The following is a 23,403-nucleotide window of genomic DNA, read 5'->3' as shown; positions in this document are numbered from 1 at the left end:
TGGAATCACAAAGTCTGCAGTTTGACGTTTTAGTGAGTGACTGCCACCTGGGGTTTACCTTTTTAGATTGCAGTCCCATAAGGCTTGCAAACATTATTGATTTATGGCATGCTTTCAGAAGTGCACAGCTAAGATAAGGTTGGGGTCTGAGTCAGTCTGGCTGAGCATTGGCATACGATTGCCCCACCACTGATAGTAACATTGATTTACTAGGTTTCCCCATATCTCTTGTCATTGACAATATTTGTTTGTTTTTTCAGCTTTGCTTTAACATTGGCTCAAGAACGCTGTAAACTGTTTAATACCGTCTGATTGATTTGAAGGGTGGCAATTGTTATTTGAAGCTGTAATGACCATGGGTTCTTGGGTGAAGGTGTTCTGGAGAACAGTTTCATGGTGTTAGGTGGGGCTTTTTTTTTACCCTGTAGTAGTTGTTTACAAAGGACGCCATGCTTGCCCATGTTTGGCCCTCCAAACCACATTCAAGCCTTATGAAGGAGCTCCGTAGATATGATGGTAGTCTGAAAACCATTTTGTATGCCTTGAGCTGATTCTTATCCATGATGGATACTAGTTGGCCCCGGTTTGTGGCTGTACTTGATCGTTGGTAGGAGGGTAGCTGCTAGGACTCATCTTTTTGGGGCGGTAGAAGGGCTTTCCAGGGGATTGTTTCATTTGCACATGATTATTATTGATTCCGCCTTTGACACAGTGTGCATCAGGTGCTTTTTGGTACCGCCTTTGGTTGATGCACAGACACACAGGTGGTTATAGGCATCGGCTGTTCTGATTGTTAATGGACCCAAGGTCCATGTGCAATTAGTTTTTTTGGTTGAATTACAGAAGGCTAGTACTTTGGTCTTGGAGCCATTTGCCACCATTTTATTATACAGGTTGTACTTGTGCAAGGCATTGAGGGCCTTCTGTAAGCCTACTTTAGTGTGATGCAAAAGAATTACGTGATTGGCGTATTGGAGCACTGAGACCTTAATGTTTCCAATTTTGGGCAGGATAAGGCTCACTTGTTTCAGTGCTGCGCCCATGTCTGCAAAAAAGAGATTAACAGGGGGCGCAAGCACAAAACCTTGCTTAAGGTCATTATCTGTCTGGATTTTCCTTGTGACCGCTGTCGGTGTTTACTTGACCTGCACCCATGTAGAAGTGTATAGGGATATAATGGCCTGGAGAAGTTTGTTTGGTATGCCCAAATCTCTAAGCTTCCTTCATACGCTGTTTTTCTCAATGAGGTCAAAGGTGGCGGAGTAATCCACAAAACAGACCGAGTGGGAGTTTTTTGTTGTTCGTTGCCCGGTGTATTAAATAGGAAAGGGACACAATGTTATCCAGTGTGAAAGAGTCTGCCCTGAAGCCCATTTGACTGAGTGGAATTATGTCATTCACTTTTGCCCACTGTTCCAGGTCTTTCAATAGAACAGAGGCGTAAGCCTGGGCTTAAATGTCCTGGAGGACAATGAGGCGGTGAGTGGATGGATCCCTTTTGTCGCCCTTCGTGTATATGGGAATTAAGATCGAACCCCTCCAGCTCTCTGGGAATTGCGTGGACGTTAGGCAGGTTTGATAGAGCAGAGTTAGTATTGCATAACACAGGTCTGAATCTTCTTTAAAGACCTGGTGTGGTGCCTGCCGCTTTGCGTTTGGCATCATGCATGGCAGCGAGGTAAAACAAGCATTTGCAATGCAGTAGTTCTCGCATTTACGCGATTTTGAGCTGTTGGTATTGTAAATGACAATGCTTTTTATTTATGTTGTAAAAACCAAACCTAAATAAAAGGCATTGTCATTTACAATGCCAATAGCTCAAACTCGTGTAAATGCGAGACCTATTGCATTGCAAATGCTTGTTTCGGTTTGGGATCCATTTTGACCTTAAATATGTCTAACATTGGTTCTGGAGGCTCAGGAACACAGTCCGACGATTTCAGCGACGAAATCGACTTGTCTTTGGTATTGGACTGTTTCGGCTCCGAAGCGTATTTGTGTTACGAAGCGAGGGTTTTGGCTCTGAACACCATTTGTCCTTTGAGCCTGATGACTTTGGGTGCGCAGGTAATTTGGGCGACTTGGTCCTGAGCCAGAAGGCTTGACGGTTTGTTTCGGTGCTGGGCCAAGAGGCGGGGCATCGGAAGCATTGCCTCGGTGCCAACCATAGCCAGAAAGCAGTGCAGTAGGCTTATATGTTTTGGAAGAGGATTTAGGGGGCAAGGGGTCTTTGGTACTCATGGCATCCTGCCCTGGAGGCTCATCTTTGGATTCCAGATCGATCTCGGAATTGACTCTGGAATGGAGAGGTCCTCTTTTTCTGCGGTGGACGCTTTGATCTCTTCTTGGTCGGTTTCTTCCCTGAAGATATTCGGAGTGTGTTAGATGTTTTGGAATTGGATCTCTCGCCGTCGAGCCAGACGATTGCTTAGAATCTTCTTGGACTGAAACGACTTACAAGCGTCGCAGTCTTCCTTCTTCTGCTCCAGAGGGAGGCACAAGTTATAAACTTGATGTGCGAGGCGATTTGGTGTGGCACCGAGGACAGAATTGCAATGGAGTCCGTTCCATCGGCAGAAGGCTGGACCGACGCAGCTAGGCCCGACGACCACCCACGAGGTTTTCCAATTGAAATTGGAGAGTTTGTCGAGCGATTTGATACGCGGAGAACAGGGAGGCGCGTACAAAACAATGCCGTTGAGGGTAGAGTGGATTACGCACGGAGTGGAACCCGAAGAACAGTTTTCGGAGCGAAGCAATACACGTCCGAACCCGATGGTGGAAGAAAACAATCTAACAATGGAGTCGATGCCCATGCGCACTATCACCGAAAGGAGTCGCCGCCTTACCTCGTGATTGGAAAGACTTCTTCGAAGAAAACCAACTTGCAAACATCTGGACCCAACACTAGATGGCAGGAGTATGCAAAGCATATGTATCTACAGAACACATGCCTCGGACATATAGTTGCGCTTGGAGTCTCCTTGGGAGCTCGAAAAGCCTCAAGGATGTTGAATTGTCAATCCCTGTACCCAAGGCTTGCATTTCCTGTTTTAAGCGGCTTCAAGTTGTATTTACTGTAACTGCACATGTCTGCTGTTCGGCACAAAATAAGCAGTCAGCTAAAATTCACCAAAACAAAATTCTAATATCTAAAGGAACGCCCTGGCAAAAATGTTCAAACCAATCTAATCTCATCCTCCCCTCTCTATTTCTCTAATAAGTCCAACAACTTTTTTTGTTTCGTTCAATTCTGTTTTTCTACCCTCTTTCTCTCATTTTTGTATGTCCATGTAACAGTGAGTAAATGTACATCTCCCTCTCACTCTATAAAGTCCCCGCGTGCCTGGTCCAATTAAGCTCAGACAGCAGGCACCAGCAGCTAGCTTCCTCTGGCCTTCTAAAACTGGCCTTCAGTGGATCCAGCCCCCCAGAGATATACCAGATGTAATAAATAGCTACTTGGCCCCTGTACAATTTGAATTAACACTAGATCCTAACATCTTGAACAATATAAGGCCAATCTCCCAGCAACCATATATAGCTAATCGCTATAGAGATTTCGTTCTCTAACATTTTCTAGAGCTGCAGGGTTTTGTTTTCTAGACCTACCTCCCTAGCACTAACGACTCCTTCAATGTGCCCCTCTGAATCGGAAAACTAGTTGGACTGCATCCCATACACAACCCAGCCATGTTTGCATATGTGTTTCAGGTAACGTTCTGCCCCATGAAACGTGGCCGGGACAGTTAGTGGAACACCATATTTATTTTCCTTACATCCTCAACCTCAAATAACTCTAGTAGACAGAATACACTTTTTAAAATGTTTATTGTACAACTAATATCCTAATCTAGTGCACACAATATGGGTTGTACCCACAATGGAGATAAACATTGAGGCATCAAAGAAGTCTATGAATAATTTAAACAGCAAAAAATATTCCAAATGTGTTGCTGTATATTTTATAGCACTGACACCCTCTTTTACTACCTCTAAGCGATAAATTAGTTCTAGCACTTTAGGATCACATCAGTAAATAAAAGCCTATTCTGAGTTTCAAATGTGGTTCACAGCCATATACCTGATTCCAGAAGAATACATAATATTTTCTGCTCACAATGGGGTCTTTGTGTGTGTGTAACAGCTAACTACTTGACCAGCCTGAAAGCAAGTGAAGGTAGACTGTCTCCCAGCTTCAGTAATGCAAGACTGTGGTGGTCTTTCTGTCGACTGGCATTAAGATCCTCTCCAACTCTTAGCTCTCTGTACACAATTTTTTGAAATTATTCAGAGCTTGGTTGAAGGGTTTCAGAATAAACATTCAACCACAATTGGCCTAAGGCCCTTTCAGCCATTAGACATTCTACTGAAAAGATGACAAAATGTATCACACAATTATCAACCCTATAGAATTTCTCCATTTCATTATGATCATTTAACAAGAAATTATTAACTGCAATGATTTAAAACCACTAATGTATTAAGGTAAGATTGATTATAATATTTACAGGTACAGAACAATATGAAAAGATTATGCATCTGATTTAATCACATGTATTCACTTTTGAATAAGCAGTTAGCACGCGTCATTGTTTCTAGTATTATTTATGGCCACCCCTTTTAAAAGAGTAGCCCACACCTGCAGCTAATTTGAATAATCTTTAAGCCAAAATCTATTCACACCTGAATATAACCCCTCAAACTTAGTGTGGTAGTTTGTTCTGATTCCTTTCACTTACATGCTGAAAAGGGTATTTCATTTGTTCTCCTTTCCATACAAGGACCTTGTTATGAACACAATCATATCATATCTACTGGACCCCTGGAACACACGGTAATTAGATCAGCCACAAAGATCTATCCAATCACGGCCATGTACACAGACTGCTGCTAATTCAGAGATTAAGAAGTTGTCCAGAAAGGCTTTAAAACCTGGCTATCCCTTTTATTGGTGTAAAGAACAGTTTTGTCTAAACTCTAATGCCACTGGGCTCTTATTGCATCAAGAGTGCCTTTGAGTACAAGAGCTTTCAATAAGTCCAAAATACAAATGCCAGGTTTAAAGGCTAAACAGCCACAGACAAAAACTTTATAGCCCAAACTATTTAGCTTCTTTGATTATCGCTCTGGTGGAGCTGACGGGAACATATTGGGTTGAAGAACATGGGGGAAGCCTGCAACACGCCAGGCAAGCTGCCGTAGGAGAGAAGCACAGGAAGACAGGATCAGACATTGCCTGCTTGAAATTTTCCGCAATGTGCCTGTTCAGTGTTGGTGCAGACTGTGTTTTCTTCCATGCCCTGGAATTGTATTCAGCACATCCTCATAAAAGGGCTGTAGAAATAAAGATATAGGTTTAAATCCTGCTTGTTTGCCAGAAACTTCATGAAGAGGTTGGACTTGGCCTGGGTCTTCTGTAGTGGTAATTGCAGAGCATCTGCTGCCTTATGGATTAGTTACAGGGTATGTTGAATGCTCTTCTAAAATCGGGCCATGAGGGACAGGAAGCTTATCTTTTAGAAAAGTACCTAGCCTACTGGAACTACGTACATTTAAAAGAAGCTAAATGCCAGAATGTTTAAGAGAAAGCAAGATGTTCTATTCCTTTCCTACAGAATCTCCCTGCAGAAACAGATCATCATCTGAATGGGGCTCCCAAAAATGTAGAACATCTGGAAAATATCTGGATCAGGTGAATTGTATTGCAGACATTTCCTCTTCCTCTATTATGTTTAGTTTGCAGGTCTTTTGGTAGTCTTTCAGATAGGACTAGTCATTGAAGTAGGTAGCATGACAATGTGGTACTAGTATAAATGCACAAAAATGTGATGTCAATGGGCGCAGACTCTAGCACTGCAGGCACTGAAGCCAACACGAAAGGCATCTTACACAAGATTAGGAAAGATGTCAGAGGTCCTGTAGGTGACACTGGAGAATGGGGATGGAGGGAATGTTAGAAGACAAGGTAGGCTCAGGGCCTAAACCACAACACACGAGAGCAGGCAGACACTGCCATAGGAACAGTAAGCTGAGTGGCAGCTTCAGAGGGTGTGAGCTGGAGGTGCCCAGTTTGATCTAAGGATAGCCAGCATGGCTTCTTGAAAAACCTAATCTACTCCGCTGTACCATGAGTAAAGAGGAAAAGTACATGGAGAGGAGACGCTTTAGTCTGTTGAGGAATAGACTCCGTAAGGCTCCTTTCTAGACCTCTCAATGATTTCTGTCAAGAGCCCTGGATTGCAACTGGCTACAAACCTTAACAAGCCACAGATCATTGGCCTATATTCTTTCACCTTAAAGTCCTTTAGAAAATTATACGATACTCGACAATTAAAGGAAGAATGTCAGACTAGACAAAAATGAACTGCTGTCAGCTCTGTTACAGAAACGCCTTGCCTGTGGAAAAGTATTTTCTGTGTTAGCCCTTGCTGCTTCCAAATCCTCCCAATGCAGTTCTGCTGCATCAGCAATCACTTCAATTTCAGTAAACATTTCAGGGCCTGGCTTTTCAACCAATAATGTTCACCTTACATCATTGTCATAAATCACTTCAGTTTGGTTAGTGTCAAGAATTACATTATGAGTGTATGATCGATGAAAACCCACAACTTGCAAATTCTTCGATTTCCTATCCAATTCAGCCCCAGTGGGTGGTGTACACGCTCACTCGCCACGCCAAAGTGATGGCGATGAGAAACACTGTCGTGAGAGTGAGGAGCCGCAAAGGACAGCTGTGAAGCGCCAACAAGGGAGTGGATTCAAATACCTGAGGACCAAGTTAAGGTCCCACTGTGGCAATAGAAAAGGAGTGGGAGGAAACCAGTATTGTAGGCATTTCCAATAATGCATCAAAACAGGTGAATTAAATAATGAGAAACAATAAAAAGGGTGGAACTTTGCCCAAATCAAAGTCATGCCAGGTGAGAGACAAAACCAACAGAATAGCAGATAACTTGGTCCGAAGGAGGTCACGCTTGCATGTGCCGTACCGAGCAGGCTATACAGATTTTGTCAAGGGACATCTGCCTGCCAGGATGAAAACCACCACCTTAAAAGGAAGGTCAAAGGTGTTCAGCTTTCGCTGTTCAATAACCATGCATGAAGGTGAAGCTAGAGAAGGTCTAGGTGAAGAACTGTGCCTGTTGCTGCGACAGCAGATCCTTTTGGAGGTGTAGCTTGATCGGGGGACAGATACTCAAACCCAGGAGCTCTGGGTAGCATACTCATTGTGCCCAATCTGGAGCCAGTAGGATTACTTGGGCCCAGTCAGTCTTGATTTCAAGACTTCGGAACAGAAGAGGCAGGAAGGCATACAGGAATCCAGAGTTCAACTATAGGTGTAACACATCTCCCAGTTGGAAACTCCAACGTGCAGAATCACTGGCATTGCGCGTTCTCAGTGGTGGAAAATAGCTAGAACCAGGTTCTCCCCATTTGCAGAAAAGACCTCATGCTACCTCTAAATGTAATTGCCACTCATGATCCGCTAAACGTTGCTGGCTGACATAACATTCAAACATTCTTCCTTGATGGTCCAGCCACTTCCAGAGGCATAGTGCCTCCTGGCACAAGGCTCAAGAGTGCACTCTGTCCTGTTTGTTGCAATACATGGTAGTGGTTTTGTCTGTGTTCACCTGTACTAGGCTTTGCATGATGGATGGGAGGAAGGCTTTCGATGCCAAGCAGATGACACGGAGTTCCAAGAGGTTGATATGAAGCCAGGCCTCCACCATAGACCTCTGGTCTCTGCCTCTCCCAGGTACCCGCCTCAATTCTGAAGTGACACATAGGTCACTCCTGTCAGCTCTGGCTTGGGTAAGGAGAGGGGTCTGCCACTGACCCAATCGCAGTCCAGTAACCACCACTGCAGATCTTCTGCAGTCTCCTCCGGAATTTGAGTGTGGTCGCTAATGTCCCCTTGATGATTAGGCCACTGAGAAGTCATATACCACTGCAGAGCCCGCATATGGCAACTGGCATATTTTACCAGCAGGATGCAGGAGACCATCAGTCCCAGCAACCTCAGAGTCAATCTCACTGAGATCCAGGACACAGGCTGAAAGATCAGGATCATAGCCTGAAGAGCTCTTGACTTTCCAAGGGAAAGTCAGAAAATGGAACAGGTCTAAAATGGCTTAAGTGAATGGGAGCATCTGAGAAGAAGTCAGGTGGGACTTCAGCACGTTGATAGTGAACCCCCAAATATAACAGGTTTGCCATAGTCTGATGGTGTTGACAACTGCCTGGGGCAAGCCCATCTTAAACAATCAGTCATTGAGGTAGGTCACTTTTATGAACACCCAAGGGATGCTGGGGAGACCAAAAGGTGAGTCCAGTGAACTGAAAATGCTTGTGTCTCACCATGAATTGCAGGCTTTACCAATGGGCCTGCAGGACGGCTATGTGGAAAAAAGGGATCATGAAGGTTTAACACCACCATCCAGTTTCCGGGGTCAAGAGTAGACAAGACCCGTGCCATTGTGAGCATCTTGAATTTTTCCTTCTGGAGGAAGGTTTTGAGAGGACACAAGTCTAAAATAGGACAAAGACATCTTTAGATCCAGAATGTAGCGGCAATAACAAACACGATTTAATTCTTACGCTTGTACCATCTCAATAGCCCTTTGGCCAAAAGGGCTTGACCTTCCAGCTGTTAAAAAGACAGCTGGTCCTCTGTCAGTCATTGAGAGACTGTGGAAAGTGCAGCAGATTGGCAATGGCCAAGTTGTACCCATTTCGGACTATCTGCAGATCCACCTGTCCGATGTTATAGTCTGCCAAACTGGCAAGAATCACTGGATCCTGCCTCCAACCAGGTGACTGTGCTCCTCTAAGGACAAGCCAAAGAGGTTTGGCTGGTGGGGCTATGGGACGGAGCAGAAGGGAGGGAGTAGTGGACTGTATACCTCACTGACTTTGACTTTGGGAGCGGCTGGCATTGTAGACTAGGACGTGAAACTGCAGGGCACCCTGCTGAAGCTGAATTGGCTGCTGGCATAGAACCCTGACCAAGCCATGAAAGAAATGGTAGGCCAGATGAGGCTGGCAAGACAGGGCAGATAAGCCCAAGGAGCGTGCTGTGGCCATGCTCTCTTTGACCAGCTCCATGGCAGAACCTGACTTGACCCCAAAAAAGGAACTCCTGTCAAAGAGCATGTCCAAAGATGATTGGACATCACCTGAAAAACCCGTTGGCCACAGCCAGGTTTCGTGACAAATGGCAACGCTGGTGCCAATGACTTTACCAATGGAATCGGTGGTATCCAAGTTGCAAGGAATTGTGAACTTGGTTGCATTACAACCTTCACGCACAGCTTGAACATGTTGCAGATCTTCTAGGACACCTGGGAGGGGTTGAGCCACTGAATCCTCAAGAGCATGGGAATAGCGGCCCAGAAGGCAACTGGCATTAACGGACCTAAGGGTCGAACTGGTGGAAGCAAGTACACTCTTCACAAAGACTCGTTTGGACTCCCTATAAGGGGAGGAGTTGGAAAGCAATTTGGGCTCATCTGACACATAGACGCTTGCACCACCAATCTTTCAGGGGAAGGAGTGCTGAAAGAAAAATGCCCAGGTCAATTTGGCAACTGACTGTGGGACCAGAGCAAGGTTTGGCCCGGGCCCCTTACTGATCTGTAAGAGCTTAATTGGAGGGTAAGAGGGGCTCAGTAGACGGGTGCCGTAGCTGGAGCACTTCCATCAAGACATTGGTTTTTACCTCTAATGTGGGAAGCTGGAGGTTTTGAACTTCAGCTGTTCAATGCATGACCAGGGCAAAAGATGCACTCTCCTCAGTGGCCTGGCCTGGGGGTGAAAGAAACTCTGGTAGTAAGGGGAAGTGTCAAGGTCACTGGATTCTCGAAGGACATCAAACCAGTTTTTCTTCATGGTAAGGTTGCACCATCTCATCACCTGGATCATAATAGTTCTCCGAATTACACCAAATAAGGAATGCAAACTATAGGTTCTTCCTGGGAGCGGTAGCAAGTCAAGAGGAGGTGATTGTATTTATTCAGAAATAGAGCGCAGCCTCGGTGGGGGTCATAGTGGCAGCAACTCTTTGTCAGGGAGAAAAATGGGCATCTTGTGCTCCGGTGTTGAGGCTCTGGGAATCAGTGTGGAGCCGGGTGAAGGGTAGGAGCGGGAGCCGTGGGAGGCACAGCGGTGGATATGGAGGGTCCAACTGGCACAGAGGTCAAACCCGCAGGCGGTTTCCCAGATGGAGGGCGCCTCTGCTCCTTGGGGCCCATAGACACCTCAGAGGGAGTCGTTAATGAGCAAAAGAGTAGGACCATGGCCTTGTGGAGTCCTTCCATCTGCCTGTGTCGCAGACAGTCCCAGAAACCTGGGTTGTGCCGGGACAAGTTACAACATGGACTCTGACATTGACTATCTTCAGAAGAGAGATCGAGAGGTATGGTGATGCCCTTGCACCTTCTCAGGAGAATGTGAGATGCTAGAAGGGGCTGCTGAGTCCTGCTTGCATTTTTAATATTTTTTCTTCAAACTTACCTGGAAATTTAGGAGCGTGCTAATGATGAACCACAGGATCCTGGGACTTTTGAAGCTGGACTTGGACTGGTCTTGCAACTGAGCCTTACGTTGATTGTAGCATTTTTGCCTTACAGTCTCATATATTGCCTTTGGTTTCATCAACGTGCAGTCACTGCAAGCACCATAAGCAAAAATGATGAGGACCTGTCAAAGATATTTGTTTGAGACCATCCTTACAGGACTTAAAACCGGTCATTTTGAGAGGCAACATCTCCTTTGCGCACACAAAACAATTGATGTGAATTGTCTGAAAGATAGGAGCCGTAGCTCCGGATCCACACCTGGTAGCGCAGAAAAAAAGTAACAGACGTCAGAGTGTGGGCGTGCCATTTGCATAGACTCTGCATATAATTTCCGGAGTGGAACTGCGTTATTGCTCAGTCATCTGCCATCGCACTGAGGTACCTTCTGGCTCCAGTTTGACGCCTGGGGAATATTTAAGAGGGTGAGGAATCTGTGGTAAGTCGTCTCTAGCTAGGTTTCATGCTGCACTGATTTATGCATCTTTGTGACTTTATTTGGCCTTCAATTTCTTCAAATAAGTCTTGAAAATGTAGCCTTAGTTAAACTATGATGTGGTTACCTGCATTTTATGTCAGATGTATAGTGATGGAAAGCAATCCAGTTCGCAGTTACTATAACATATACGACTATCAATTAAGATCCTACAATGAAGAATTAGAGACCAGCACAGGCAGTGATAAAACTGAGACCAATATCAATGTTGTTCTGGTCAGTGCCTAACCAGCCATGGTTGACAATGGAATTAAAACAGTTGAAGATCTTCAGGTGCAGAAAAGGCCTCATGACCCAAGGTATCAAAAATGTGGTTGAGTCCTACAATGGTGTGGTCCTTTGATAATACTACAGACAATGGGTCTGAATCTCCCAATGGGAGATTACTGAAAGATATGTAGAAACAAGACATTCAATTATTATTTTTTTTCAGTTGAAAAGACTTTTACCCTGCCGAAAGGTGCTTCCTGTACTCTGCCATCAATACATTTTATAGAGATTATACAGGAACACGTCATACAGATCCATCTGTACCATTATTCCTTGCTCTTCATCAATTAAGGTCTCCGGGCGCTCAATATTTGGCCTAATGGAGAATCACTTACAGATGCTCCTCCCAATGATCAGTATGTAAACATTAGATGCCATGTTTGTGAGGGTCGTCTGCATGAAAAATAAGTTGCACTTTGAAATGAGTTGGCCCACAAAACAGATCCAGAAAGCCACTGCTGACAGTTGCCAGTACACTTACAACTTTAGCAGCAAGCAGACCCAGTAGCCTTTTAGAGCCTAAAAAAACAAATTGAGTAGAAATATCTACTATACTCTGCAGCTTTAAGCAGCAACAAAAACCTTACTCTAAGGGCTCCTTTACTCTAAGTGCATTGAAAAATCTTAGGCAGTTCTTCAGAACACATCCACTCACTGACTAAGACAAACAAGTAAATAGGCGGATATGCTGCTAAAGTATACACATTCTTATTGCTTCTTGAGTTAATATAATGAGGTTCCTTGTCCAGAATTTTGCAATCCACATTTAATTAAAAAAATAAGTTCAATTTTTACAGTAGAATTGGAAATTATTCTGGAATGCAGCTAACACTGTCGCAAAAAAAAAATATATATGATTGATCTGGAGAAATTGCTTAAACAATGGGGAAAAATATGGGCATTTGGGTTGGTTCAGAAAGCATGACATGTGCAAGCTACATCATTCAGAGTTAGGCCAAAAGTGGACAACTTGCTTCTGCCACGTGTAGGCCAACAAAGGCATCCACTCAATCCAACAACGGAAACACACTTTGGTCACAGACTGGCAAACATGGGCGACTCGCCCAACCTAAATATTGCCCAGATGGACAAGTCCACTTCAGCTAGATAACCTAAAAGGACACCTTGCAAAGCTGAAATGTGGCAGACCACCAAAATCAATATGAAGGTGCACCATGGAAAATCGCTAGCAAGAGTTAGAGCAACTGAAAAAGCCAATATGTGAGAAGGTCAATTTCAGAAGCTAGAAGTAGTAAAAGATAAAGCAGAAGGAAAACCGGTAGGAGACCAGAGACATCAAAATCGGTAACCTTAAGAACGTGCATCAGCAGCAGTTCAGGTACGCTTAGTAAATGAAGAATGTGGATGCAAAAGTGAACAGAGATTATGCAGCACAAGCATCCCACAAAAGGTGTGCTAACTAACACTGTCCGTGAGGGAGCTGTCAAAACGAGCAACTTGAAGAAACTAGATTGCAGAATACGCCACTAGCAACAACATGGAACCCCGCATCACAAAACAGCCAAAGAGATCGCACTGTTATTTGAGCAGCTACAGGGCCTAGCAATGATCACAGGATGCCTAAACCAGTACAGCATTAGCATGCACAAGTAGCCAGATAAGTGTAATATGGGCAGCCAGCGGCAATATTGCACACTGACACATGGGCACTACACAATTATGCTCAACAAGGAGCCTGAGGTGGCATGAAACAAGAGAGCCAGAGGAAAAATGTTAGTGTAGTGTGAGTAACCAACAGCTGCCAGATAGCACAGGCTACATAGTAAAAAAAAGGCAAACACCGACCACTGCAGAATTGATAGCAGATAACAGCCAGAAACATGCCTCACAGCACCAAGCACCTTGAGATACTGCATCATAAGTGCTGCAAAAGCACATAGCACTAACGTCTAGGAATACCACAGTATTAGCGGTCAGGAATACTCTGGAGGTGGCAGTATAGAGTAAATCAAAAAAGAAAAACAAACAGCCTATGGCAAATTATGATGGCAAAGCATTAAGCAGGTCCCAGCAAATGGCAACTCTACAGCAATAGCATTATGTAGAAGGCAGCAAGAGCATGGCATGTGCAGCACTGGATATGTGGAGAAAGGGTACAGCCTAACCGATGCCGATAACTTTGCATGAATTTATCCAACATGTAAAAATGCTTGCAGCCTACTGCATGTTGCGATGACATGAGAAGCATCTAATTTTAAACCTTTTAAATCAATAGATGACTTCATAATTAATGGTATACTTTCAAACAACAGGATTGCTGAATTTCACACCTTCAACTAATACAAAATGAAAAGTAAAAAACGTAAATAATACTACAAAGACAAACGCAACCAAGCAGATTGTTAAACCGTAAAGCCCACCTCATTCCTCGGTTAGAGCCTCTCCCATCAGAGTTGAATCCACCACGTCCTCGTCCTCCCTGTGACCCACCATAGCTTCCTTCTTCTCCATACCTAGTCATGTCACGTCGGTTATCTCCTAAAATAAATAATAATAAATGCCTAAAAGGAAACCTGTGACTTTCACACCAAAAAACTAGTTGATTCAGTCATCAGATAAAATGTTGATCAAATGCGTCTCAGCCCTGTTATCAATAAAACCACACACAAGTTATCCACCTGGTTAAGAGGATGACCCTTACACTGTTTGGTACAGCATTTCAACATTCAGTAAAACAGCAGCACACAAGCAGTACATTTACTCTCCTTCTGTGTTACAGGAAGCAGAAGCACGTCACCTGCATCTTCCACCACCCCTGAGGAAACAATTGTAACTAACCTGTAATTGAAGTTCTCCATATAAAGAGATTACTATTAACTATAGTTCTCCAGCACCAGTATCTTCTGTAGATTCCATTTACCATTATGTAACATTTTCTTTAGTACAGATCTTTTATAGGTTCACAGACTTTGAACAGATTATACAGCACAATAAAAGGCACAAAACTAGACTGATCTAGTGGAAACAGGCTTTTTAACACCCCCATCTCATTTGTTTCACCACTAATGTTGACATCTAATATTAATGGATTGTAAGACTCCCTTTTACATGCCTGTTTACACTGGAGTGAGATGACCCATTTTGATCCTCCCTATGCGGACAAGGGTTGCCCATCAGTACAGGCTCAATATGCTACAAATAGCTGTAGCTTCTTTGTAAGGTTTTTAGTCCGGTCAATTAAGAATCACAAAAACTGCATATATGCGCACTAGACCCCCACGATGTTTGTTTCCACATTCTCATTTTAAGTAAGAAACAAAAAGTTTAAGGTCCATTATCAACAATGAGGAGAGGAGCGAAAACACAGAAAATGCACTGAACTAACTGGATATTCACCTGAGGAACTTATGCAAAACAAAAGATTTGGTGAGGACATCTTGGATATTACATTCTTACTAGAACGTTATTAGACCCCAAGTGTATGACCCAGTCTAGGGCCAGAAATCGCGGTGGGAAGAAGACCTTCACAGACCATTTACAGACAAGGAGAGGGAGGCTGTGCTGGAGAGCCCAACGTGTGTCTCTAGGAACATGCGTTTCAGGCTAATATAGGCTACATTATGCAAAGGGCGTACTTCAAACCGGATAAAATCAACAAATATTTCACTCGCACTGATGCCGTTTGCCCACGCTGCTGTTTTGCTGATGTGCACTTGCTACACATGCTGTGGGGCTGCCTGCACCTACAGGGATACTGGAGTGCTGTAGTAGAGGCCCTAGCCCGATGCAAGGAGCGTACACTCCCCTTCGAATGGAAGACCTGTATTTTACATCTTTATCTTAGGAGTAAGCGTCATAGTGGTAGTGAGGAAGCAGATGATCACAAAAAGGTGGAAATCCACTGAGGCCCCTCAGGTACTAGCCTGGCACCACTTATTACAGGTTTGGGCGAAGGTACCGTCACAGACATGGGGGCTTCTACAAGCGGACACGCCTGCGAGATACTAACAGTGCAAATTTGCACACACGCCTACACACTCCATAAGTAGTAAACAGACATATTGGGTGGAGGATCGGGTGTTGCTCCAGTCATGTTACACAGTCACCTGTTTGTTTTTCATTGTCCCACACATCAATACCCGTCTCCCAGGTTAGTAGATCATCACAAAGATGCCTGGACAGGCACATCAACGGGCATTGACATAGATCTGAGCTCTGCATGGGGCAATAGCTTTGAATGAGAAAGTTAAGTACAACACCAGGAGACACTGGTAAATGTAACATACAGGACATGCACTATTATTGTACCATATGCTCAAACAGAGGAAATGTAATAACATGGAATGACAAATGTGAATGTCTACTTTTGTTAATGAAACTTCTAATAAAACAGTTAAAAAAACAACAGAGGCTCAACTCATTGGTACAGATGTCATAATACTGCCTGCCCGACTGCTGCATCACTGCAGTGTGCTGACTCAAGTCAACAAGCATTGGTATAGCCAATAGGTCTCGCGTTTGGGACCTTATAAGTGTTTAGCCATGCAACAGTTGCATAACTAAATACTTATAAGGTCCCAAAAGCGAGACCTATTGGCTATGCAAAGTGGCAGTGCAGCCGCGAAAGTGAAAGTGATCGCGATCAAACATCAAAGCAATCGCGGTAAAGCGCGACGCGCGCGCCCGCGCACATGCACTGTAGCTCTAGGCTGGCCTGGTAGCACTTTTTGGAGCCCTCTCAATAAGTCTCGCCAGACCAGCGCATGCGCTGGGTCAGGCGAGACCTAATAATACTGTGTGAAAGTATGAACGCTCTTACATGTAGCAGCACGCCAAATCTTCTCTAGAGGGACGTATGCGAAAAGCGCTGCTGATGTGGAAATTGCCTTTGAAGAGTGTGCCCTCGGAATAGAAGAAAGCGGTTTGCCCGCCTAAGGGAGGAATGAATCGGAGCTAGCTTTTTAGGTCTCGCCTGACCCAGCGCATGCGCTGGTCTGGCGAGACTTATAGAGTGGGCTCCAAAAAGTTCTACCAGGCCATCCTAGAGCTACAGTGCATGTGTGCGGGCGCGCGCGCCGCGCTTTACCACGATTACTTTCACTTTCGCGGCTGCTTTGATTAGGTCTCGCCTGACCCAGCGCATACGCTGGTCTGGCGAGACTTATTGAGAGGACTCCAAAAAGAGCTACCAGGCCAGCCTAGAGCTACAGTGCATGTGCACGGGCGCCACTTTTACCGCGATTACTTTCATTTTAGCGGCCGCACGGCCGCTTTGATGTTTGATCGCTTTCGCGATCACTTTCACTTTTGAAGCCGCACGGCCGCTTGGTATAGCCAATAGGTCTCGCCTTTGGGACCTTATAAGGGTTTAGTTATGCAACTGTTGCATGGCTAAACACTTATAAGGTCCCAAAGGCGAGACCTATTGGCTATGCCAATGCTTGTGTTTGATCGCGATCACTTTCACTTTCGCAGCCGCACGGCCGCTTTGCATAGCCAATAGGTCTCGCTTTTGGGACCTTATAAGTATTTAGTTATGCAACTGTTGCATGGCTAAACACTTATAAGGTCCCAAAGGCGAGACCTATTGGCTATGCCAATGCTTGTTTTATCCTTGACACAGAAGACAATAACTTGGTGTGTCTACTGGATACTGTTCCTTCCCCTACACCATATTTTCAAGTCCACCTTAAAGAATTGCCATTATGTCCAGTATTTTCACCATAGAAAAGAGTACAGGGCACTAATGTATTGATGTCAAGTCCTTTGACAGAGATAGGTTGTGAACAGTCAGAATGCCTTAGCTAAACTGATTTCACCACTATTGCAGGGCAGGAAGCCAGTCAAAAACATCAAACTAACTCGCCTTTCGCGTAAACAAGTCCAGGGCAGGCAATTGTTCCTCCAAAGAAATAGGGAGTTCCTTTGATTAAGTAAAAAAGTAAAAACACTTTTAAAAGTTTTCTTTTTAAGGTTTTATTGCTACAACACGTTCAATTGCTGCAATGATGACAATAACAAAGGAGTTATACATTGCTTGTTTTACCTTGGGAAGAGTGACTGTAGTTTTCCTTCTGTGACTGATAGGACGGAGGCTTTTGTCCAGGTGTATTTTGATGCTGACCGTAGTTTGATTGCTGGCCGTACGAACCTTTTATCCAGAGACACAGGAGTGAAACTGGGTTAGTTTGTTTATAATGCAACAGGAATGCAAAACCAAATCTAGCATGCCTTATGCAATAACCGGACTAAGGAACAAGCATTTACAATGCAATAGGTCTCGCAATGACATTGTTCTGAGCTACTGGCATTGAAAATGTTATTTTTTTTTTTTTACCTTCGTAAAGCATTAATCAAATCGTGTAATTGAAAACGGCAATAGCTCACTTTGTTGTAATTGCGAAATCTATTGCATTGCATTTGTACAATAGTACACTCTCTCTCAAAACTCCATATTCTTTTACAACACAGCCTTGGAGCAAACGATCCAGTCCGGATCCAGTTCCAGAGAAGGTCAATCTAAGGCAGATGTGGCTGAGATGCAGTCACAAACAGACCAGGTACAGGCCATATAGATAACCTTAGTACCAGTAAAAGAACCTGCGCAGTACTGGCATCAGCGCAAGCTTCACAGACCAGCACAATCACACAGTGAAGTAGAGCTGACCCCTCGAAGACAACACGCAGCCAAGGCTGGTTTCTGATTACATGTGCTGCTCACATTTGAACGCCGAGACCCTCCCTGACAGTCGCGCTCCAGGAGGCATGCTTCAAACCGGATCACTTCGAGCCAGTGGTGATGGAGCAAAGAGCAAATGAGCCACCACGCCAATCCAGCGAGTGAGCGGTAGACATGTGCTATGTGGCTGGTGGTGCATTTTGGAGCACACTGTCACCAGTGTATTAATAAACCATGGTGTGGTATGTACCGCACTGTCTTTTACAGACAGCACAATTTCCATTGACAGGGCAACTAAATTTGAAAAAATATGCAGTTTCACTGGTGCACAAATGACACTGTGTGGAAATCAGGCAGGCAGGCAGAAAGACATGGAGACAGGGTAGCATGGAGCGATGCAAACGGACAAGTCGATAAGCAAAATGTTATGGTTAACACCTTTTGAACCCTGAAAACATGCGATAATACGCAAGCATGCTGCAGAGAACACTGCTATTTTTTGCGGAATTGACCACGTGCAACCGACTTCCAACACCCCCCTGGCTACAGTAAATTCCAAGATGAGAGAGAGAGATGTTACCTATAAGGACCCGGGCTTGGTGAGTGCCGATCCACATGTACAGAGAATCCTCGTGCTGCCCGGCCTAGGAGGGCGCCGCGAACCACAGGAGGGCCGTGCAGAGAAAGAGGGTGCAGGAATGGGGCTCTTAGGCGGGTTCATTTCTGGGGTTGGTAGGAAGGTTATTATAGGATTTGCAAATCAGTGACAAGTTGGACTCAAGGGCATGGATGGGTCCGAGGAGGGCTGGTGTGGGGAAGAGCATTTTATTTTTTTATTAGGTGGTTTGACAACGGACACGGAAGTAAGTGGCTGTTGGTTGCTGAGTTGGCCAGGGGAGAAGTTCTAGGTAAGCGCAGGGTTTGTGGCTTTAGCACTGAAGCTGAAAAGACATCTGCTTCCAATGAGCATCCCGTGGTTTTCACGGTGTTGCTGGCAGTTCTCTGCCTTACAATTTCCTTGGGGCCTTAAGTCTCTGTTTTTGTTTGGGGGAGGGGAGCGGTGCGCCTCCACAGAGGGGGTTTTGTTTCTGCCAAAGCTTTCTTGTTTCTCCAGCTTTCCTTTTCTGTTTACGTTTTAGCCTGAAAGCGGGGTGCTGCGACACCGAAACTTATATCAAATTAACTCCAAGCCGTCTAGTCAACCTTGTAGCCCACGCTGCTCGATTGAGCATGAACATTGGAGCGCTTTACATGGTGCTCATGTAAAGCGCCCCAATACCTTCAGGTCGAGTTTGCGCTATATAAAACTGCACACACAAAAAACATTGCAAAACTTTAAATATTCTGTGAGTGAGATTGTGTCTGACTGAGCTGAGCCTTTTACCCAGCTGATAGTTACCCCGGATCCTAGTTTGTGGTCCCCCTTAGGCATTCCTCTACCCTCTCCCCCAACACATACACACAACATCCAGTTTCCAATTTGCAGGGCAGCCGGACACTGGCAATAAACTTATCTGAAGCACTTAACATGGCCCACTTGAGACCGCTCTTCTAAGAAATGCCCCGAACACGGTGTTTTGAGATCAGTGAAGTAATTTGTATCAGTCGTGTTGGTGTGTGCTTTTTAGGTCTCGCCGGAGCCAGCGCTTTAGCGCTGCTCTGGCGAGAGCTTTAGTGAACGGGGGATTTGGAAGTGCAGACTAGTTCTTTTCAGGCCTCCAGCTACAGTGCATGTGCGCGGGCACCATTTGTCAGCCTGCTGATCACTTTCGTGGCCGCTTTGATGATCTCAGTGAGCTGCGCGGCCACTGAGAACATCAAAGCGGCTGCGAACGTGCTCACCATTTGCCACCCCCTCCCTTGACGGCTCGGATTTGTAGCTCAGCACGCTTGTTTATTCTTGTGCCCGCTGTTTGCAGAGAATGGCAGAAAAGGGGCCTCTCCTTCATGAATCTTCAAGCAGAGCTTGGCTGTTTGTTGAACTCGTCCCCAGTGCACCAGTTTAGACCCGGGGAGAAGGGTGGCTCTTACAAGAGAACGCGTTTTATGGGCAATAGGGTAGTAACATCGCACATTTAAGAAATACAAACATACTTATTCCCATGAAGAAGTCAGTAAAAGAAACGCTTTTTGTTTTGGTGGAATACATTTTTGAAATAAAAATGTTTGCACGTGTGACCTTTCTAGCACAATTACGTGTTGCTTTCTCGCTGTCCCGGTAACATAACTTGACAATCATTTGCAATGCAATAGGTCTCGCATTTACGCGAGTTTAAGCTATCGGCATTGTAAATGACAATGCATTTTATTTATGTTTTAAAAAGCAAAACATAAATAAAAGGCATTGTCATTTACAATGCCAATAGCTGAAACTTGCGTAAATGCGAGACCTATTGCATTGTAAATGCTTGTTTTCTTAGGGGTGGGTGGCTGGGGTGGGAGTGTGGAGGCTTAATTGGGGCAGGATAAATCGGTGATAACGCGAGGTACTGCACGGTTTGGTTTGTGTGAATACGTTTATCGGTGTGTATTCTGCCCGTGGAGACCCGAATTACCAGACCCAGGCAGGCCTGCGCGGTGCTCCCTTTAAAACTGCAACCAGACTTGCTGGCAGCAAACGGGGCTCTCTTTTCCAAAGTGCGCTTTTGTGTCCAGGCAGTGGGGTGGGTTTCTGCCTCCATGGATTGCCACACTCAGCAATCTCCCAGATGGCGACAGGCGATGTCGCGGAGCAAGTTACGTCCAAGCACACAGGGGAGGGGCTCAGATGGGGGCGAGTAACTAGCGTGCAACCATTCACTTGTAGCACGGAGCACTAGACGAGACCTGTGCGATTGGCTAAGTGGTTCCCACCTTCCCCAGAGATGAAAAAAAAAAGAAAAAGAAGCTGCAGTGCAGACTGTGTGTGTGGGCTCCGTGGCACCACCACATCTACCAAGAAAGCAGGGAGGGGATGGAGCATAACTGATAGAGCTGCCGACCTTGGAGCGGGAGAACTAGGTTCGAGCCTCGGCATAGGCTCTGCATCTTTGCATTCTGGGCAAATCACCTATCTCCCTGTGGCCACCATGAATGAATGTGGCCTTGTGAACACAACTGGTGCTCATGTAAAGCACTCCAATACCTCCGGGTCGAGCTCGCGCTATATAAATAAGCACACAAAAAATCCGATGGGCAAGGCTGCTAGATTCCGAAAGTATTTGCAGTTTAAGAGTAGAATAATACTGAATTAACCCTTAGTTTTTCACTTTCGCGGCTCCGTGCTCAATTGGAATGGGAGGTTACTTGGAGGACGCACACATTGTCGGTAGGGCAAAAATAGAACAAGAAAGTGAAAAGCGATAGAGACAGAGGATAGGATGGAAAACAGAGGGCAAGAAAGAGAGGGCAAGAAAGAGAGCGTGTACTAAGAGAGGACAAAAGGGAGACACGGTGGGGGAGTGGAGGGGGTTAAGAGAGCGTGCGCGCACATGGGGGAGGGGCAGAGATGGTGGCGAGTAACTAGCGTGTTTTTGCTGAAGTACAGGTCGCAAATGCCTGGCGATCCCCGATGCCCAGGCTTGGTAGCATTCAGAGCTTGCACTGCTCTTAACCCATGCCAACGCTGCCAGGGAGGGGTGACTCCCTCCCTCAACACCCCCTCGGGTCTGGAGACGGCGCTGCAGCTCCGTTCCAAGTGCGCAACAGCTCTTCAGTAATAACGATCACTAGCATAACCTCTACCGAACAGAAGCCGAAACGAGGATTATCTTGGCTATATCGAATAGTTAACGGTGTCAATATCAGTATCAAATAAACACATATATCTGAGTGGGTTGAGCATTTGCAGCAAACATCTGTGCATAACCTGCATTTTACAGTTTAGAATCCAGGCATGCGGCCATTCCTGCGAACACGATAAACAGATTGCCCTTGGTTCAGTGATAGTTATTTATTTTCATTAAAAAAACATTGTGGGCAACATTGTAGTATGTTTGCATCGGCTGAGCCCGCAGCACTCTCTGAGCCAAGATGTATTTGAAGAACAGCGTAGCTTTAGAAATATCCCGATGCCTTATTTTCAGGGTCGTTTGCGTGCAGTAACCTCGAATGTGTCTTACTAATACTGTTGAAGGAGGACGCGATCTCTGTTTGAAGGACATTTATAGTGGGTATAGCTACAAATCTCGCTTGGATGGACGACAGAGGCCACGTGCACACATTAAAATACAAATTATGGATATGCTTCAATCCTTTGTAACCACTCCGAATTCCCCTCGGTCGCATTCCATCCTACGACAGGGAACAACCGTTTGCATGTTATTTTTGACACCACTAACTCGAGAAGAAGCAGTGCGGACCGAACTGCTGCGATCACATGGTGCGTGTTCTGCAGATACCTCACGCTGGGATTTTCGCTGAAGTACAGGTCGCAAATGCCTGGCGATCTCCGATGCCCAGGCTTGGTAGCGTACAGTGCTTGCACAGCTCTTAACCCATGCCAACACTGCCAGGGAGGAGCGACTCCCTCCCTGAACACCCCCTCAGGTCTGCAGATGGCGCTGCAGCTCCATTCCAAGTGCGCAGCAGCTCTCCAGCATAACTTCTACTGAAGAGAAGCCGAAACGAGGATTATCTTGACTATATCGAATAGTTAACGGTGTCGATATCCGTATCAAATAAACACATATATCTGAGTGGGTTGAGCGTTTGCTGCAAAAATCTGTGCATAAACAGCATTTTACAGTTTAGAATGTAAGGCGGTGGGGGGGGGGGGGGGAGGGTGTGAGGAAGAAGAACAAGAGAGCGAAGAGAGAAAGACGGAAGGAAAGTGTGGAGGAAATACCAGTGTCGTCTTAAAGATTCTGAGAGCTCCAGGTTCCAGACGAACACACGCCTTCGGCCATTAGGAACACTGAAGAAAAAAAACAGATGGCCTCTGCGCGCGCCTCGCAAACAAGAGTGAAAGCTCATTTAAACGTGTGGGCAGCGCTAAGGCCATGCTAATTAGAAACAGATGGCCCCCCTAAAGATAAGAAATTGCTTCGCGACAGCCGCTAAGCAGACGATCCAGTCCAGATGGGTCGGACGAAAAGGAGAAAGGGCAGTGGCCAAAAAGCATCCTTTTCAATGGGAAGCCAGCGTTTAGCATAAATGCTGACGCGACCCAATGAAAATGATGGGTGGGGCTTCGAGCCCCCTTCTGAAATCTCCTCTCTAACAATGTCTCGCCAAGCGAGCAGCGCATGCGTGCTGCAACGCTAGGCGAGACCTAAAAAAAGGCATTCACTGTGTTTCTGGTAAACCTAGTTCTTGTTCTCCCTCCTCGATACCTGATTGAGAATGCCTAAATAGTGTCCTCCTACAAGTGTACATGTCAGCTGTCCTGTTTTCGGTGTTTGTTTGCGGATATCAGTGGTGTTTTCAGAACCTTTTCA

General features: G+C 45.3%; 1 protein-coding gene across 4 annotated transcripts in view; it reads right to left on the bottom strand.

Moving 5' to 3' along the window:
• Nucleotides 1-23,403, bottom strand: part of TAF15 (TATA-box binding protein associated factor 15) — a 481,601-nt gene that overhangs the window by 267,620 nt on the left and 190,578 nt on the right. For 2 of the 4 annotated variants that reach the window (XM_085649621.1, XM_085649622.1), the window contains 2 exons: nucleotides 17,354-17,458; nucleotides 13,728-13,845 (listed from right to left, as the gene is read on the bottom strand). In XM_085649621.1, the coding sequence (XP_085505747.1) occupies nucleotides 13,728-13,845; nucleotides 17,354-17,458 (223 nt within the window). The remainder of the gene's footprint in view (nucleotides 1-13,727; nucleotides 13,846-17,353; nucleotides 17,459-23,403) is intronic. The other 2 variants (XM_085649623.1, XM_085649624.1) reach the window with 1 other exon arrangement.

This window comes from Triturus cristatus, chromosome 3_2 (assembly GCF_964204655.1).
Source record: "Triturus cristatus chromosome 3_2, aTriCri1.1, whole genome shotgun sequence".
In the NCBI taxonomy this organism is placed as follows: domain Eukaryota; kingdom Metazoa; phylum Chordata; class Amphibia; order Caudata; family Salamandridae; genus Triturus; species Triturus cristatus.
Note: the sequence above shows the minus strand (reverse complement) of the source record. Positions and strands in the feature narration are given on the sequence as shown.